Source organism: Python bivittatus, unplaced genomic scaffold, assembly GCF_059951505.1.
Source record: "Python bivittatus isolate LINGU-HERP-01145 unplaced genomic scaffold, Pbiv_v1 ctg000280_np1212, whole genome shotgun sequence".
In the NCBI taxonomy this organism is placed as follows: Eukaryota; Metazoa; Chordata; class Lepidosauria; order Squamata; family Pythonidae; genus Python; species Python bivittatus.
The window spans coordinates 363,047-380,995 of record NW_028277066.1 but is presented as its reverse complement, the minus strand read 5'-3'; the positions used below and the strand labels follow the sequence as shown (position 1 = coordinate 380,995).

General features: G+C 47.6%; 1 protein-coding gene across 3 annotated transcripts in view; it reads left to right on the top strand.

Annotated features, from left to right (window-relative positions):
• The first annotated feature begins 285 nt into the window (after positions 1-285).
• AP1B1 (adaptor related protein complex 1 subunit beta 1) overlaps positions 286-17,949 on the top strand; it is a 43,792-nt gene continuing 26,128 nt past the window's right edge. The window contains exons 1-5 of one of the 3 annotated variants that reach the window (XM_088143185.1): positions 286-467; positions 11,687-11,750; positions 14,481-14,586; positions 15,165-15,300; positions 17,173-17,418. In XM_088143185.1, coding sequence (XP_087999311.1) covers positions 11,714-11,750; positions 14,481-14,586; positions 15,165-15,300; positions 17,173-17,418 — 525 coding nt within the window. In that variant the 5' untranslated portion in view covers positions 286-467; positions 11,687-11,713. Of the gene's footprint in view, positions 468-11,686; positions 11,751-14,478; positions 14,587-15,164; positions 15,301-17,172; positions 17,419-17,949 lie in introns of those variants that run through there. The other 2 variants (XM_088143186.1, XM_088143187.1) reach the window with 2 other exon arrangements.

Below are 17,949 nucleotides of genomic sequence, written 5' to 3'. Positions count from 1 at the left end.
GGAGGGCTCCGCAGGCGGCCGCGCCCCGGCTCCTTTGGGGGCCCCGCTGCTGCCGGCTGCCGCAGCCTTCGGCCCCCGGCAGTCGCCCTGCAAAGGGCGCCGCGTTGGGGAGCGCGGCCGTGGCCCCGCCCCTCCCGCCGGCGAGGCATGCTGGGAGTTGTAGTCCCCGCCCCGCCGGCGGGGGGCGGCTGCTCCCCGGAGGGGCTGCCCTTCCGAGCAGCCCCGCGCGAGTCTCGGGGCGGAGACCCCCGGCCGGCTTGCAAGGCGCCCGCGCAGTTGCGGCGGCGGCGGCGGCGGCTCCGCTGCGGCTGGCCCGGCGCGCGCGCGCCCGCCCGCGTGCCCGCGCGCGCGCGCCCCCGCAGCCTTCCGGTCTCCTCCTCCTCCGCCGCCGCCCCGGGAGCGCGGCTGCGTGGCGTCCGCGATCCCGGCACTTCCGTCGGGCCGGAGCCGAGCGAAGCGCGGCGGAGGTACGGGGGGCGCCGGGTTGGGGAGCCCCGCCGGCACCTGCCTGGGTTTGGGAGCGAGGGACCCCGCCCGCCGCGACGGGGGCGTCGGGGGGCCCTGCCCGCCTGGTCTCCCTGGAAGGGGGCAGCTGCAGAGCAGCTCCTCCGCCTGCTTTTCCGGGGAGGGGGCGGCTGCCTGGCCTCGGAGGACCCCCACACCCCCTTTGCTCTGTTCTGGGGAGGGGGCGATAAAGGGCACCCCCTGCTTTTTTGGAGGAGGGGCATAGGACCCCCCCTCCCCTCCCCGCATCGCAGCGCTGCACCTGCCAGGGTAGAAGCGGGGGAGGCTTCTGGTGGCTTCTTCCGGGAGGGGGGAGCGAGAGCCCCCTGGTTTGTCTTGCTAAGAGGGGAGCAACAGGGGCCCCATCCCACATGGCTGTTGGGGGGCAGTAACAGGAGCCCTCCGTGCTGTGTTGTTTGCTTCAGCCGAGGGGGTCTCCTGCCTGTTTATCCTTCCTGGGGGGTAGAAGCAGGAACCCCCCCCACACATATCTGCCTACTTTTCCAAAGAGGGAGGCAACCCCCCCTCCGCCCGCCGTCGCCACCTGCCTTCCCTTTTGGGGAGAGGAATCAGCGGGGGGGGGGGGAGGCACAGGTCTGTCTGTGGGGAGGGGGCTGCAAGGCCTGCTGCGGAGCTCTAGAAGCCCCTCCCTCCTGCTCACCCCCCTCCATTGCAACTGCGGTGCAGAACTTCCCCAACGAAAGCCTTAAAATTGGGGGGGAGAGAAGGGGGGAAGCTGTCATCATCGCTATCGCCGCCCAGCAACTGGAAACATCTGTAGCCTTACATAATCCAGCCCTGTTGTGTATTGTGTGTCTGTAGAAAGTATGAAGTGGGGGGGGGAGGTGGGTTATTTATTTCTCTGTTTGGTTCATCTCGAGTTGATATCAAGGCAGCCCTCCTGCTGTTGCCCCCAACAACCCTGCGAGGTAGGCTGGGCTGCACGAGAGCAGCGGGCCCAAAGCCCCCCAGGGAGCTTCCGGGGCTGCGGGAGGACTAGAACCCGGGTCCCCCCCTCCTGCCCCAGCGCCTTCCCTTCTAAACCATCCTGCTTCTCTGCTGTTAATGCTTGCCATGCTCCAGCCCTGGCGTTGAGTTCATAGGCTGCGTTGGCACCACATGCCAAGATGGATTAGTTTTAAAACTGTTTTGGGTTGTCGTCGTTGTCGTTTTTAGCTTGTGTGTTTTGTGAGCTCAGTCCGTTCGCCGAGTTGATGAGGTGACATTGAAAACTCAGGAGAAGGTTAACCCGGTAACCAGTTTAGCGTCTCCAGATTGGATGGAGGCTTAAAAAAACCAACGGCTGAAGCACCGAAGGAAGAATGAAGTTTAAAAGAGGTCGCCTGAGCACGCTCAGAGTGCGTTTCTTTCACCATCTGCTAAAAAGGAAGTTGGATTCACTTCTTGGGTAGCGTCGGATTCCGGTGAAGTCTGAGCTGACTTTTCTTTCTTTCCCCCCCCAGAAATGATTTCCTTGCAGTTGCAAAGAGAGAAGGCTGGTTTGGTCACAGCTGGGGGTCAGTGAGGGCGCTGGCCTCATTGTGCAACGCAGGGCGTGCGCAGGCTTTTGTGAGGATGAGGATGTGAGGAGGAAGCGGTGTGCTAGTTAAAGCAATTTCACGCGTCCCTGAAGGGTTGGATTTTAACTCATGGTGGGAGCGATGCGTCGTCACAAGTTGGGGAAGGCTGCGCTGAAGGTTGGCTGGTGTGTTCGGTTCACTTCGTGCATTAATGCTGATCTGCCCTTCTTCCTCCACAAATGCGCCTTGATTACGCACGCATGAAGCTCCTGAATTTTTGGTGTCCTCAGTTGTTTGGCTGACCTGCAGAGGTCTGTGGTGGCTGGGGGCGGGGGGGATTGTAGTCCAACGCTTCTGGAGAGCACCAGGTTGGGGAAGCCTAGCCTAAAGTGGAGTGGGTGGCAATAATAATAATAATAATAATAATAATAATAATAATAATAATCCCAAAACATCTGGAGCACCACTGGAAGGCCATCAGCATTGACAAAACCACCATCAGTCCATTGCAAAAGGCAGCTTAACTTGGAACAGCTTCCATCCTGCGACGATGCCTTTAACACAGTGTTGTCCAAACTTGGCCACTTTAAGATGAGTGGACTTCAACTCCCAGAACTCCCCAGCCAGCATGGCTGGCTGGGGAGTTCTGGGAGTTGAAGTCCACTCATCTTAAAGTGGCCAAGTTTGGACAACACTGCTTTAACACATCAAACCATCAAACCACATCTGCCTATCCCAGATCCTTGGGAAGGACTCGATAGGCAGGCAAAAGTGCCACACCCAGTCTAAACATCTGGCTGACTCTGCGACCAACCATAATAATAATAATAATGGTGGCAGGAATGTATAGAACCATATTTCATTTCATAGAAGGGATTACTATCCCTATAAACATAAGTATGACTTACTTGCCTCTGTGTGTACATATATGGGCACGTATAAGCAGGCACATGCTTATGTATGCACGCATGCACAGAGACATATATAAGTATTTACATGTGTACATATGCATGTAGACATGTAATTAACAGCTAGAGAGTAAGGTGAGTTAACTGTAAAATGAAGCATCCTGTTTATAACATGGACTGCTCTGCACCTCCATATGCTGCTTCCTCTTACCTATAGAAGCACACAAATAGATATTTATACACAGGGCAGCTCTGTGCAGACGTTCCGGAAAGGGTTAAATTCGCCAGGCAAGCAGCCGCGTCGAAGACATTCCCCCTTTCTCCAGTTTGTAAGCATGGGTGGGTTTAAAGAAATGGGTAGAAGCTTTTCAGTGGTAGGACTGGAGTCATTCATAGAAGCGAAATGCAAGGAGATCAGGTGCCATTAAAAAGGTCCTTAGGCAAGGGGTAATTATGGTGTACGCCGCCCAGAGTCACCTTGTGTGAGGTGGGCGGCTATATAAATAGGATGGATGGATGGATGGATGGATGGATGGATGGATGGATGGAGTGAGTTCCATCTGAGATGACCATCAATTCAGATTGTTTTCAAAAGGGGGCTGGAGGCAGTTCCATGGTGGTTTAGGGTGGTGATGACTGCTGGTGTTGATGGCTGTGGGCCGAGGTGGACATTCGGGCTCTCCACTGGGCTTATGACCTCCATGTGACTCAGGATTAGATTGACCATTGGCCTGATTCAGCAGGATGCTGCTTCTGTTTTTTCAATACCAAAATTGGGTACTTCCTCACCTTTCGGGTGGCATTCAGAGAGATGAACATCAGCCTTCTGATCCATATTAGAACCTGCACGGAAAGATCTCAGAGTTAGGTTGCTGGCCTGGATTCTCTAATATGCTCTGATCTGTATTGGATTGATTTCTTCCATTACATTGTGAAGAGGTCAAAAAGCGCCGTCTGTTTCCCAAGGTAGCCCATTTTTTTCTGCTTTGCTTCACTAGGAAAATAATATTTTCAGAGATCTCCCATCCCTGTGAATGGGTCAGACTCTCGCTGAATAGGACGCAATATTTTCCTTGAGTCTTGCTTCTCCTGTTTAAGCAAGAAATAATTAGAAAAAGTACATTGCACAAAGGCCTGTTAACCACACTTACAAAGCACAGTAGTTCAGTACACCGAACATACTGAACCAGCACCAAGCCGACATCTTACGGTGAGGCACACCGTGTGTGTGAAGGCAGAGGAATGAGATAAAATACGGGAACTGATTAATGAAGCTTCTTAAACCTTTGCTGTTGTGCTTGGTCCTGGCTGCTGAATATCTTTCCTGAAGAGTGAAGGATGCTGTTGGATTACACAGACCCTTAATCTGCTATTTCGTTCAGCATAGAAGGTCATCGGTTGCAGACCTGTCCAAATGAATGCGATTACATAAAAATGGAACTTGCTCCTGAGCGTCAAACTTTTCTCCTTGCAATCTTGCCTGGAAAGAGTTAATCCAAGGAAAAGAATCTGATTGATTGATTGATTGTTTAATTGATGGATTATGTGCTATCAGGTTGGGATTGACTCTTAGTGATCACATAGATAGACCTTCTCCAGGATGATCTGTCCCCAACCTGGTCCTTCAGGTCTTCCAACAGTGCCCCCATCGCCACTGTAACCGAGTCATCCTCTTCGTCTCTTTCCTTCCACCTTTCCCATCGTTATGGACTTCTTAAGGGAGCTGGGTCTTTGCATCGGTCGATTGATTATGTGCTATCAGCTTGGTATTGACTCTTAGCAGCCACATAAATAGATTTTCTCCGTGACAATCTTTCCCTAACCAGCGGTGCCCCCATCGTTACTGTAACTGAGTCCATCCTCCTTGCTGTTGGTCGTCCTCTTCTCTTTCCTTCCACCTTTCCCAGCATTGGAGCCTTTTCCAGAGACTTGGGTCTTCACATAATGTGTCCGAAAAAGAATCTGAGATCAACTTAATTATATTGATTCGAAAGAGGGTTGAGGTTACAACACAAGAATTCCAGTAACTAACCTTTTTTCAAATGAGACGCCTATATATAGGCAATTTAGGTCAACAAAACTCTTACCCATTTGCTCCCATTTTTTCTATGCAGGATACACCCCCTTCTTTTGGAAAAGGGGCAGTCTGTTGACTATTTTCATAAACGCCAGCTGTTCTATCACTAGGAAAAGAAATTCTCACAGGGAGCCTGCTAAGATGTTGTGGTTCCAAAGATGTGAATGAGCTCCCATATTTGGGGAAAGTAATCCATTAAAAGAACTTCCTGTCTGTGTTTTGTAGTTGGTGTTCAAACATTTTTCAAATCAATGCTTTTTGCCTGCTTCTGTGATTCAGTTTCTGTGATAACTGAAAAGCATTCAAGGCTTTTTGCACCCGCCTAGCTTATGGCTTGCAGACCAGTTAGAAGATCTCTGCTGAATCAGAAAAAATCAGTTTGAAAAAAAAAAACAAGGTTTCCTTATTCCTTTTTATCGTATTTCTTTGCATACAATTTAATTTAAAGCATATGTACCACTAATAATTATTTCCCCATCTTTATCAAAGTCTCCTGGCTTTTAACACCTGGGTGATGAGTGCAAACGAGACGATTCCTGCCTGAGCCAGAAGTAACAAAGGCTAGGGAAGAGATCCAGAAGTTTGCAGAAGTGCTTTTCTTAAAACAGAAAATCAGAAAGCCCCTAAAAATAGGGGAATGCCGGTGGTGTAAGTTCCATGCAAATAACAGGGACAGTTGGGAAAACTGTAAAACAAGAATCCGAGTTTTGCTTTCTCTCTGATCACAGGGAAATCAGAACTCTGCTTTACTACTTCTGGGTTTTTTTATGTCCTGGTGTTAAGACCGTATGAAGAATTTCTAGGAAAAGTCATATGTGAGTTTCTTCACATCTCATCATTTGCTGGACTCCCAGATCTACATTATTTTGGAAGGAAGCAAAGCAGGATTCCTTATATCTAAAGCTACCACATCTGGGCTGCAGAAACCCAAATAGGCACTAGTGACCAGCAAGGAGAATCCTTTCCCTACCTCTCTGCTGCCATCTAGTGATAATCTACAGTTCTGCAGCCCAGATCTGGTAATCCTACTTTTACCTATATTCCAGTTCCTAAGAAAGCTGCTTCCTTCCAATTTTCACTTGAAGGGAGACATCTGCTTATCTCCGTTCTTAGCAAGTTCAGATTCCTCCGGGTGTGAATTTCATGGGAGTGTAGAGTTTGTTTCCGCCTCACTGCAAAATCAGCAGTACCGCATCCTAGTCATTCTCTCCCAGCACTAAACTTGGCAAAGCTCTCTTTTATGACCTTGCAATTCTATCAGAACGTCCTGCTTCCTTTTGAGATGCAACCTGGTGGCCCAGATAAACTGTGAACTCTTGCAAAATTGCAAACGTGAAGGGGGCTGCAAGCAGTCTTTCCAAACAGTCGAACCTCCAGATGTGTTGGGATTGCGGCTCCCAAAATTCCCAAAACGTTAAGACTGCAGGAGTCTAGTGTGCAACCCTGTAGGAACTGCTGAACTGCCTTCACTGAGTAGTTCAGCAACATCTGGATGGTGGCCTGATTGAATGCCAAGAGCTTTCCCTTCTGATTGTGTTCTGTTCGTGCTGCTTGTCTCTCCTTGCCGATAAGGTATAGAGGAAAGGAATAAAGATCTCCACAATTTATTCTCATTTTATATCTATAGTGCAAGGTCAGTAAGCTAGAAATTGATATACAGTAAATCTGGAAAATGAGCAGAGACTAAAAACTCGGCTGCAGCCAATAGAACAAACTTCACTTCATGCAATAAAATTCTTCAGCCAAGTCGTTTTTTCACTGGGGGAATCTTCAAAGCCACGTGGATGTTTTCTTCCGTGTCAGACAACCTCGCTGAATAAACTCACACTCCTTTCTCTTAGCCTCTGCCCCAGGTCCACTTTGGAGAATAAATAAGTGGATGGCTCTCCCAGGAGCATCCCAACCAATGCTTTGTTGCAAAAGGAGAAACAGAAAGTAATCTGGAAGGGCTACGTTTGAGTCAAACTGGATGGTTTCTGGTGTCGTTGCAGAAACAGCTTTCTGAAAACCTTGAATCAGTTTTCTTCCAGGTTTCCTTATTCACTGAAGAGAGCTAGGGAGAAAGGATGATTGCGTACCATGGGAGTGCTCGCGTTTATGCCTCCTTTCGTGTTGGCCATTTCTCTAGCGGTCTCGGCATCATGGTGCTTGAGAGTTTCATGAGTGAACCAGAAGGTCCCCGTCCTTCAGGAGCGTAAAACAGGGGGAAAAGAGGAATGGAATTTCTTTACACTACTGTTCTCATCATCCCTAGCTGGTGGAACAAGGCTGTTTGGAAAGCTGGAACAGGCTAAGTTTAGAGCAGATGGACAGGATTGAATTTGGTGGCATTCTTACCTTGATAAGAGCCTTTTTAGTACAAAGAACAGGTCTGACCAGTTGCAACTCCAAGGGCTGTGCAACCTCGAGAAGCTCAAGAAGCTACAGAAAAAAGATAAAGACTCACATTCTTTTTGTTTAGTCCAGTATTTCTCAAGCTCGTCAACTTTAAGACTTCAACTCCTGGAATTCCCCCAGCAATTCTGGGAATTGAAGTCCACCCATCTTAAAGTTGACGAGCTTGAGAAACACTGGTATAGCCTATATCAGCTCTACAGCTTGTTTTTGCTGAACGTTGGACCAGAGTTGTCTTTTGAAGACTTAAAAGAAAATAAGGGAGATCATTAAAAGGTCTAGCCTTGAGGGGAACAAAGGGGTCCTTCAACCCATTAGCAAAAAAGTGCCATGTTGGTTGAGCCTCATAGAGATTTTGCAGCCTAAGTCCCAGCAAATATTTAAGTTTTGGGACCGGGTTATTTGAGGGACCGCCTCGCCCTGGTTACGTCTACCCACCCCATCAGCACCAGCAGGAGAGGCATGTTATGGGTCCCATCTAGGAAAGACTGTCATCTGGTGGGCTTTGAAAAATCAAGCCTCCTGCAAAGTCCATTTTTGATGCAAAGTGACTTTCTGGAAGAATGATCTTTGCTAGCTCTCATAGTAGGGAAGAGAGGTCTGCAAACAGAGGCTTCCTCCTTATCGATTGCTCGTGGAAAAAGGACACTTCCCCATGGCTCTGTTATGGGGAAGCATTTAGTAGTTCTCTGGCTCCATCCCGGATCTGTGGGGAGGAATTGATGAAGCCCACGCCTGATTAGCTGCCTTTGGGGGGCGATGCCGATCCTTCAAACCACCTTCCTGTTAGCGGGAAGGGACATGATTTGAGCAAACCCACCTTTTGGGTTCTTCTATTCATGTATGTATGTATGTATGTATGTATGTATGTATGTATGTATGTATAAATGAATGAATGAATGAATGAATGAATGAATGAATGAATGAATGAATATATATATATTTAGCAGATTTATACCACCGCCCATCTTGTGAGGGTGACTCTGGGCGGCGTACAGCAAAACCAACCATTCAAAACAAGTATTAATCAACTATTCGAAAACGAATCAAACGTCAAGAGAAGCAAGACTGCAGGAGAACGGACGACGACGTTTGATGCCCCTTGGAGTGGGGAGGGCCATGAATAACATCTCTCCCACCCAATCTGCCCGTGCAGAGGCGGAGGAAGAAACGTGGTTGCAGCTGGATTTGAAAATTTCTCAGATTTTGCATCTGAGAAACGCCATTTCAGAATTAGGGAAGGGCAAGCAGGATTTTCTGAGGGACATGCAGTTGGGGGCACAGCTCCACATTTGAACCTGATCCTGGGAACCAAGCAGAAGTATTGGGGATGGTTACTTAGAGTTACATACATTTATTTGCAATCTTAAGCTTTAGCAAAATGATTGGGGATAGTTTGCCCGGGGAGTTGGAAGCACCAGGCAGCCTTGGTTGACCTCAGAAAGCTAAGCTGGCACCGATCTGGTTAGGGCTTGGATGGGAGACCGTCCGAAATCTGTAAGACAGACTGGAGGCATCCTAACTTGACCTTTTGAGGTTCTCCAAATGTGGGGTGTGGCTGTCCAGAGCATTTGGTGGAGGTTTTCTGTGGGTTTGGAAATCGGAATTATAATGGCGCCTTTAGCATTGATCTCAAAGCTGATATGGGAATCCTTAGGACCTGAGCACTCAGTTGAATCTTTTTAACGTTGGCCTGGTTTGTGCGTTGCTCTAAGCCAGTGTTTCTTAAACTTTTTGCTCGCAGGGTCTCTTCCCACTATTAAAAAATACGAGGACCCCAAAAGAGCTTTTGTTCATATGGGTTATATTTATCAATATCCACCTGATTAAAAATTAAAATTGACGCGTTCGTAGAATATTTACCGAATCGTGTCAAGATAACCGTATTAAACCCATTAGACGTTAATAGAAATGAAATATTTTTCGTGAAAAACACTATTTTTTTTAACCCATACAACCTAAGAACGAGAAGAGTGACCTTGTTTTAAATTTGTGCAAATATCTTCAATATCTGGCAAATAATTTTGATTTCACGGAGCCCTGAGAGGGTCTTGGGGGACCTTCAGAGATCCTTGGCCACACTTTGAGAAATGCTACTCTAAGCCATGGTGGGCAGCCAAGAGCAGCATTTACAACTGGGGGACCTGATTAAGGGCCACATAGCACATGCGGATGGAGCTGGGGGGGTTCTTTGTTTAGTAATTGAGAGGTGTCTGTTTTGGTTGACCTTGGTTCACCTCAGAAAGCTAAGCTGGCACTGATCTGGATAGGACTTGGATGGGAGCCCATCCAAAATCTGTCAGCCAGCCTGGAAGCATCCTCATTCATGTAGCTTTTTTGGCAGCTGTGGGTTTCCATCGTTCTTGCTATCCTTTTCATCCGTTTCCCACCTCAAAAAGACCGGAAGCAAAATGATTTTGAGCATTCCTGGATCGAGGGTAAAGAGGAGCAGATGAGGCCACCAGCTGCCGACCCTTGAACTAAGCCATAATGTGGTTTGTCCACTTTTGACCTTGCACGTTGTGTAGACATAGCTAATTGTGGCCTGTGCAACAGAGTGTGCTTGAGCACCATGTGAGAACTCAATCACTGAGGACACTTATCCTTTCAGTGATCATTTTGGCTAAGAGAGCAAACCAGGGTTCCTCAACCTCAGCAACTTTAAGACCGGTGGACTTCAACTCCCAGAATTCCCCAGCCAGCATGGCTGGCTGGGAAATTCTGGGAGTTGAAGTCCACCGGTCTTAAAGTCACTGAGATTGAGCAACACTAGAATAAGCCATGGCTTAGTGAGAGCCTATTTAATGACTGTGCTTGATGATTTATCTGAGTCTGACCCTGATGGAAAGAGCTCGGTGGGAGACCAAATACTTGTGTTCAGGAGGGCCAGAGTTTGATTCCTGGATTCTCCAAGTAAAAGAATCTGTCTTTAATTGATTAATGGAATTGGCAGCTCAGCAATCTGCAGGACACCAGGATGGGGAACGTGGTCATAGACAGTGCGGAGCGACGTAGACTGTTCCGAGCGAGGGAGCCTTGTGATTTCCCATGATAGTCACATCCGTGACATGGTGCAAGCCTCATGTTGCCACCTCCTTCTGAGGATCACACGCTCCTTAAGTTTCCACCGAACGCTCCCTTTCGGTTAGTTTTCCTTGCCCAAGCTATTATGTGGGGCTGCCGTGCAACTTGGCGACGTTGTAAAAAGGAAAATACTGGGGCTGACTGTTGTTTTATCCAGTTGAACCTTCTGGGAGATTTCATTCCACACCCTCCGTAGACCAACAGCTGGCAAGATTAGTCTTAGGCGTGCGAGAGCCTCTTCCGGAGGAAAATTAACCGTAAAGCATTTCTGAAAGTTCCAGATAAGACCTACCAAATGCATGTTCTCCCCTCTCCTGCTTTCCTCCCTTCCCTTCCCTTCCCTTCCCTTCCCTTCCCTTCCCTTCCCTTCCCTTCCCTTCCCTTCCCTTCCCTTCCCTTCCCTTCCCTTCCCTTCCCTTCCTTCCTTCCTTCCTTCCTTCTTTCTTTCTTTCTTTCTTTCTTTCTTTCTTTCTTTCTTTCTTTCTTTCTTTCTTTCTTTCCCTCCCTCCCTCCCTCCCTCCCTCCCTCCCTTCCTTCCTTCCTTCCTTCCTTCCTTCCTTCCTACCTTCCTCTATCTCTTCTTCCTTCCTTCTGTCCTTCCCTTCCCTTCCCTTCCCTTCCCTCCCTCCCTCCCTCCCTCCCTCCCTCCCTCTTTCTTTCTTTCTTTCTTTATTTCTTTCTTTCTTTATCTTTCTTTCTCTCTCTCTCTCTCTCTCTCTCTCCCCCCTCCCTCCTTTCCTTTCCTTTCCTTTCCTTTCCTTTCCTTTCCTTTCCTTTCCTTTCCTTTCCTTTCCTTTCCTTTCCTTTCCTTTCCTTTCCTTTCCTTTCCTTTCCTTTCCTTTCCTTTCCTTTCCTTTCCTTTCCTTTCCTTTCCCCCTCCCTCCCCTCCCCTCCCTTTCCCCCTCTCCCCTCCCCCTCCCTCCCCCTCCTTCCTTCCTTCCTTCCTTCCTTCCGTCCTTCCTTCCTTCCTTCCTTCCTTCCTTCCTTCCTTCCTTCCTTCCTTCCTTCCTTCCCTCCCTCCCTCCCTCCCTCCCTCCCTCCCTCCCTCCCTCCCTCCCTCCTGCAGGAAGAACTAAACGTGCCCTTTTCTTAATGTCCCCTCTCCTGCTGCTACCTCTCCTGCTGCTAATCCTCCAGAATTACCCGGTTCTTAAATCTTTGGCCTCTTTTTCCAGCTTAAATCTCTTTCTCTTTCCCAGAGGTGACCCAACCAACCAGAGATCAAAATGACCGACTCCAAGTATTTCACCACCACCAAAAAAGGTAATGCGGCCCGTGGGGTCGATTGTGCCCCTCCAGGTGGAGATAAGGCGGAATCCACACAACGCGCAAGTCTAGGATGAAATGGGGCGAGGGTTGCTTTAGCATGTGGGGTGACCCAAGCCATCACAGGAAGTCCTAAAAGGCTTTATTTACTCGGGTACCATGTGTTAGGTGGATATGACTGCTTTGCTTGGTTATTCTGGGGTCAGAGTTGCGCATGTGTGAATGCAACCTGAGCGGTAGAGCTTCAGCTGAGCCCTGGGTGGGATAGAGAACAAGTCACAGGTTCACATTTTTCTGGATGGGATAATTTCAGGCTGTTGGAGGAAGGGAATCCTGTGGGTTAAATTCTCTAATAATAATTCTCTACACGTAGAAATCTAACGCGTTAGGGAGAAGTGCGTTAGCCACCTTTTCTCCCTGAAATGCATGTTTTCGTGTGTAGAGTGAGAGAAATGCCTCCCCAAGCAAATAATTATCTGCAGCCATGCAGGGCTGCCTTATATCTAGTTCCAGTTTTTAATATTGTGATTACAACAACAGCCCAGGGGAAAAATTAATGATTTAGGTCAGTGTTTTTCAACCTTAGCGACTTTAAGATGTGTGAGCTTCAACTCGCAGAATTCCCCAGCCAGCATTTCTTGACACCGTGACAAAATTACAGCGAAAAATGGCAAAAAATGTACTTAAGCCTACACGCCTATGAAATTACTTTTCCCAGCATCAGAAAGACGGGAAAGGCAATTGAAGACAATCGCAATGTTTTTGCAACAGATCCTTATTTTCAGGAACGCATGCTAGCGATAATACAGAATCGATGATGCAGTTTTCAAATTTTACCCTAGAAATGTATCGACGAGTCATTTGATCTACAGAGTCCAGCGATCATAGATTTGAAGGCGCTGAATTGAAGCCGATGGCTGGAATCAGGAAATAAATTAAATAACGAAAATCTAGGCTGTTGACCCGGTCGACAGATGAAGGAAAGAAAGAGGCAGACAATTTTCAAGGTCACAATACACGAAAGTTTGAATGACTGCTTTTGTGAAAATAGTTCTAAAAACACCAAGATGCTCAAAAAGCCAGACAGTACTTGATTTTAAGGCTATGCCTGGTGGACGAAGGACGTGAGGACGTCTGATAACCTACCCCTTGGCTGTTTTTGATAATTTGGCACAAAGTGTTGACTGCAGGAAGTTTTCAAATTTGGGTCAAGTGACCTTGTCTAGATGAACTAAGACTGCAGAAATTGTGGCTGAGCCTTCCTCCTTGGGGGGGACAGGGTTAAAATTCATTAGGTTCTTTCAGCCTTTGATCTAGTATTCAATTAATGGAAATGACTTGCTTCTAAGCAGACACAGGGAGGCTGTTGTGTGGCTAGGGGTGTGTACTATGCACTTGCAGAATGCGAGTGTGGCAAATTCAATTTAGATTATTACATGGATTTCTATATCTGTCCATATAGTTGTTGCAATTCTGGATGGCAAATATAGGATTAAAGCCAACAATAGTTACAAGTAATAATACAGGTAGTCCTCGACTTATGACCATTTGTTTAACGACTGTTCCAAGTTATGATGGCACTGAAAAAAATGACTTACAACCAGTTCTCACACTTACGACCATTGCAGCATCCCTGTGATCACATGATCAGAATTCAGGCACTTGGCAACCGGCATGTATTTATGATGGTTGCGGTGTCCCAGGGTCACATGATTGCCAATTGCAACCGTCCCAGGGGGCTTCCGATAAGCAAAGTCAGTGGAGGGAGCCAGACTTGCTTAACAACTGCGTGATTAACTTTAACAACCGTGGCAAAAAAGGTTGTAAAATTGGGTGTGACTCACTTAACAACTGCATCACTTAGTGACAGAACTTCCAGTCCCTATTGTGGTCATAAGTCAAGGACAACACAATAACATAATGGCACCCAAGGACAATGGGATCCAGTCCATACAAACACAAATCATCTTAAGAAAAATCTCTTTAATGGGCTCACTCAACCCCCAGGACTGAGCGAAAATCCACATCTTGGATTTTCCCCATGCTGGCTGGGCAATTTTGGGAGATGAAGTCCACACAATCTTAAAGCTGCCAAGTTTGAAAAACACTGACATAAGCCACCTGAACTTCCATTCAAAAGGCAGGATATACATCTGGTAAATTAATCTACCATCCCGGGCCTCTTTTTTTTTTTTTAATGACCTTTGCTTTGGATTTGCAGTAAGTTAATGATTTGTGATTTGTACATGATCTGGCTCTGTTGGCTTTTGAATTGGGACATAACTGATGGCCAGAAGCACAAATTGCAGTTTTGAATGGGGCAAAAGGGGGAAATGACCAGAGGATCATATTGAGGTTGTTTAAATTAATTTTTGATTAGAATTCAATTTTAATTTGGCTGACCCTGATTTCAGCCAAGCACAGCCCTTGGCCCCAAAGAGATTTCAGGGACTTATTTTAGAGTCTGTTGTGTTGTTTTCTCCTTTTGTTGTTCTGTGAGTCAGTTGGAGATGCCAACTGGAATGCCCCCCACCCTACCCCCGAATTCTCTTTTCCCCCGTGCTTTCTTTCAACCTCAGCAGCCCTCTCTGAAAACCTGAATTATAGAAGCGCAACACGCTTGATTAAATCAGCTCTCTCAGTTCATTCTGAGCGCTGGGATTTGCTAATAGAAAGCTCTGGGGCAGGACGGTGCTGTGCCATTTGCAAATCTCAATTCCTCTCCAGGAGAAATATTTGAACTGAAGGCTGAACTGAACAGCGACAAGAAAGAGAAAAAGAAGGAGGCTGTCAAAAAAGTGATTGCGTCTATGACAGTGGGCAAAGATGTCAGGTATGTTGTCCTTGGAGGAAATAAGGACCCAAGCTGGATCCTCTCTGTATCTATTTAATTTCACCATGCAAGAAGCTTATTTTATCAGGACAGAGCTTGCTCCTTGATCTTGCATGGTCTTGATTTTAGTGTTTTGACTGGGGGGTAGAACCACTGCCTATCACTGAGCCTACTGTCTGTATCAGTGGAGCAATCTGGTACTGCAGTCCTGATATACTTGACTATAGCAGATAGTGGATAGGCTCCCTTAGAATGTACCCCAGCTTTCTCTCCAGTCCGTGCTGGTTTTTCGGTGGGTGAGTTATTACAGAAAAGGATGATACAAAAAGTATCTGTAAAAGACTAGAAACGCCAACCCCTGCTGTCTTGTTATTGGTAGCTCCTTGGCTCCTCCTCCTGTGCAAGACATCAGACAGCTGGGCTTTCTTCCAGTCGCATGTGTGCTTCGTTGCCATACTATGGGCTTTCTTTTTTTTTTTTTGGCTAAATCTGGTCTTAGATTTCTCTGGGTCATTGGCCAGTGGTGTTGGTCTCAAACGCAACCGTGACCCCTTAACACAGCTTCCATTTCTCCTTAGTGCTCTTTTCCCAGACGTAGTCAACTGCATGCAAACAGACAACCTGGAGCTGAAGAAGCTGGTGTACTTGTATCTGATGAACTATGCCAAGAGTCAGCCAGACATGGCCATCATGGCTGTCAACACATTTGTCAAGGTGAGTGCACCTGTGCCTTTTGGCTGAGTGGTGCTTGATGGCCGCCGGCGAGACGTTTTCAACACGCTTTTGGAGAGCCTACAGAGAGATCCAGCAAAGTCGGCAAACTTCCCCAAAAGGCCTGTTCTGGGTCCCTTGACACCCTGTCCATGACAGTTGAGGGATGATGTGATGTGCTGCGTCAGCATAAACCTGAACCGTCTTTCTGTTCTGGCTTACATGCACATTCGACTTAAGAACAGACCTTGGGAACAGAACTCGTTCTTAACCTGGGGACAACCTGTATTAGGTAACAGAAAGACGGTTCAGGTTTATGCAGACGCAGCACATCACATCATCCCTTAACTGTCATGGACAGGGTGTCAAGGGTATAAGTAGTATTGTGTAATACAGGGTTCCTCAACCTTGGCAACTTTAAGACAGGTGGACTTCAACTCCCAGAATTCCCCAGCCACTAAGGGAATTCAAAGCAATTCTGGGAGTTGAAGTCCACCCATCTTAAAGTTGCCAAGGTTGAGGAACCCTGGTGTAATGAACTCGAACCAATGTGTATTTAACTCGAATTTTGCTACAGTTGGCTCCATTCTTAACTATGGGTTGTCTGTAACCCAGGCATTCTTAACCTGGGGACTACCTGTTCTTTTCAGATTTGTCAGCCATGCTGGTTGGGAATTGCAACCAAACCATTTGGCTAGGAAGTCTACTTTAGAACACTAAGTTTCGGGTCTAAAAAAAAGAATGAGAAACAGTTATTTCAAGATGCTTGAACCTGCAGCTTTCACAGTCTTTGGCAAGCCGCCTCAACCAGAAGTCTAGTAGCTTCTTTTCTGACTAACACATTTTATTAAAAGGCAGAAGCACAGTTTTTAATAAAATGTGCTACAAGTAGTCCTTGGCTAACGATGCCAATTGGGACTGGAATTTCCATCACTAAGCGATGTGGTCATAAAGCACAACATCTCGTGACCGCATTGCTTTAGTGACAACAATCCTGGCACTCCCCGTTGCCGTTGTTAAGTGACGACCGTGGTCGTTAAGTAAGTCCTAGGTGACTTGCAAGCAGGCCGGCAGGCAGGCAAGTGGCTGCTGCCGGGTAGGGGGGGTGTGTGTGGGTGGCCCACGAGGTGCATGAGCACGGCGGGGTTGGGGGTGGCTGCTGCTGGATGGGGGAGAGTGCAAGTGACTTACCAGAGTGACTTGTGACCTTCCCTGCTGATTCCCCATTGATTTTGCTTGTCGGAAGCTGGCAGGGAAGGTCACAAATGGCAGTCACATGACCTTGGGAACACTGCAGCCATCATAATTGCAAGCTGGTTGCCAAGCTTCCAGATCGCAATTACGTGACCACAGGGGCGCTGGGACGGCTGGAACTTTGAGGACCAGTCATGTCCCCTCGTTCAGCGCTGTCATAACTTCAAACGGTCGCTGAATGAGTGGTTGTTAACTGAGGACTATCTGTAGTCAGGAAAAGGGGCTACCAGACTTCTGATTTTTTTGCCGCCCTAGATTAACACGTCTTTCCTTCTATAATATCTCAATCCAGAAATGATTCTTCCCAAGCAATATTTTCAGAGTTCTCTATTTAACGAGATTTGTTGACATGAATAGGATGAAGTGACAAGAATTCCAGCCATTGAACTATTCCCCCTTCCAGACCAACTGATCCCCTAACATATTAGGGTGGAAACGGTTTGATTTTCTTTCTAGCAGCTTTCAGATGACTGGGCTAGGAGCGGAGTCACTTCACTCAGCATCGAGAAGCTTGTGCTGGCAGGTTACAGAGCCACCTCCTGAATCTTTTATCAACCGTTACAGCAGCATCGCTTGCCTGTCAGGCAGGATGACCTGTCCCGCTTCTCTAATTTCCTCTAGGACTGCGAAGATCCAAACCCCCTCATCCGAGCGCTGGCGGTACGTACAATGGGCTGTATCCGAGTTGACAAGATAACGGAGTATCTTTGTGAGCCCTTGCGGAAATGCCTGAAGGACGAGGACCCGTACGTGCGCAAGACGGCAGCGGTCTGCGTCGCCAAGCTCCACGACATCAATGCGCAGCTGGTGGAGGACCAGGGATTCCTGGATACTTTGAAAGACCTCATTTCAGACTCCAATCCAATGGTAATTACCCTCTTTTGGAGCTGAGATAACGTCCTCCTTTTCGCCCAAGGTACTAAAATCGTTGGCTGGATTCGTACGTTGTAATGGTTGGAGAGAATGTCCTTGAGAGATGAGGAGGAGGAGGAGACTAGGCAACGGTCAGATAAGAGGCAGCTGAGCCCGCAGCAGGAATGGGGGCGTGGCAAACGTCTCAGAAGGGACCCTCCCTAGTTTCTTCGATTGTAAAGGCGAGGGGGGAGAGATGCACTTTCAGACTTGCAAGATTGATGTCTGAAAGTACATCTCTCCCCCCTCACCTTTACGTGTGTAGTTGTATAAATTGCATGCCTCAGCCTTGTTTGTGCTAATAGGAAGCAGGGTAGGGGAGTTATGAAGGCCCAGGAGCTGGGACTGAACTTGGTTCTGGAGGGTCGAAATCTAAAGTCACATCTCTGAAATGGAAATACCAGCAAAGGGCTCTGGATCTGAATGGCTATTCGCTTCCCCCCCAATTTCTGAAAAGCACATAATGAGAGGATCATGAGTTGTTAA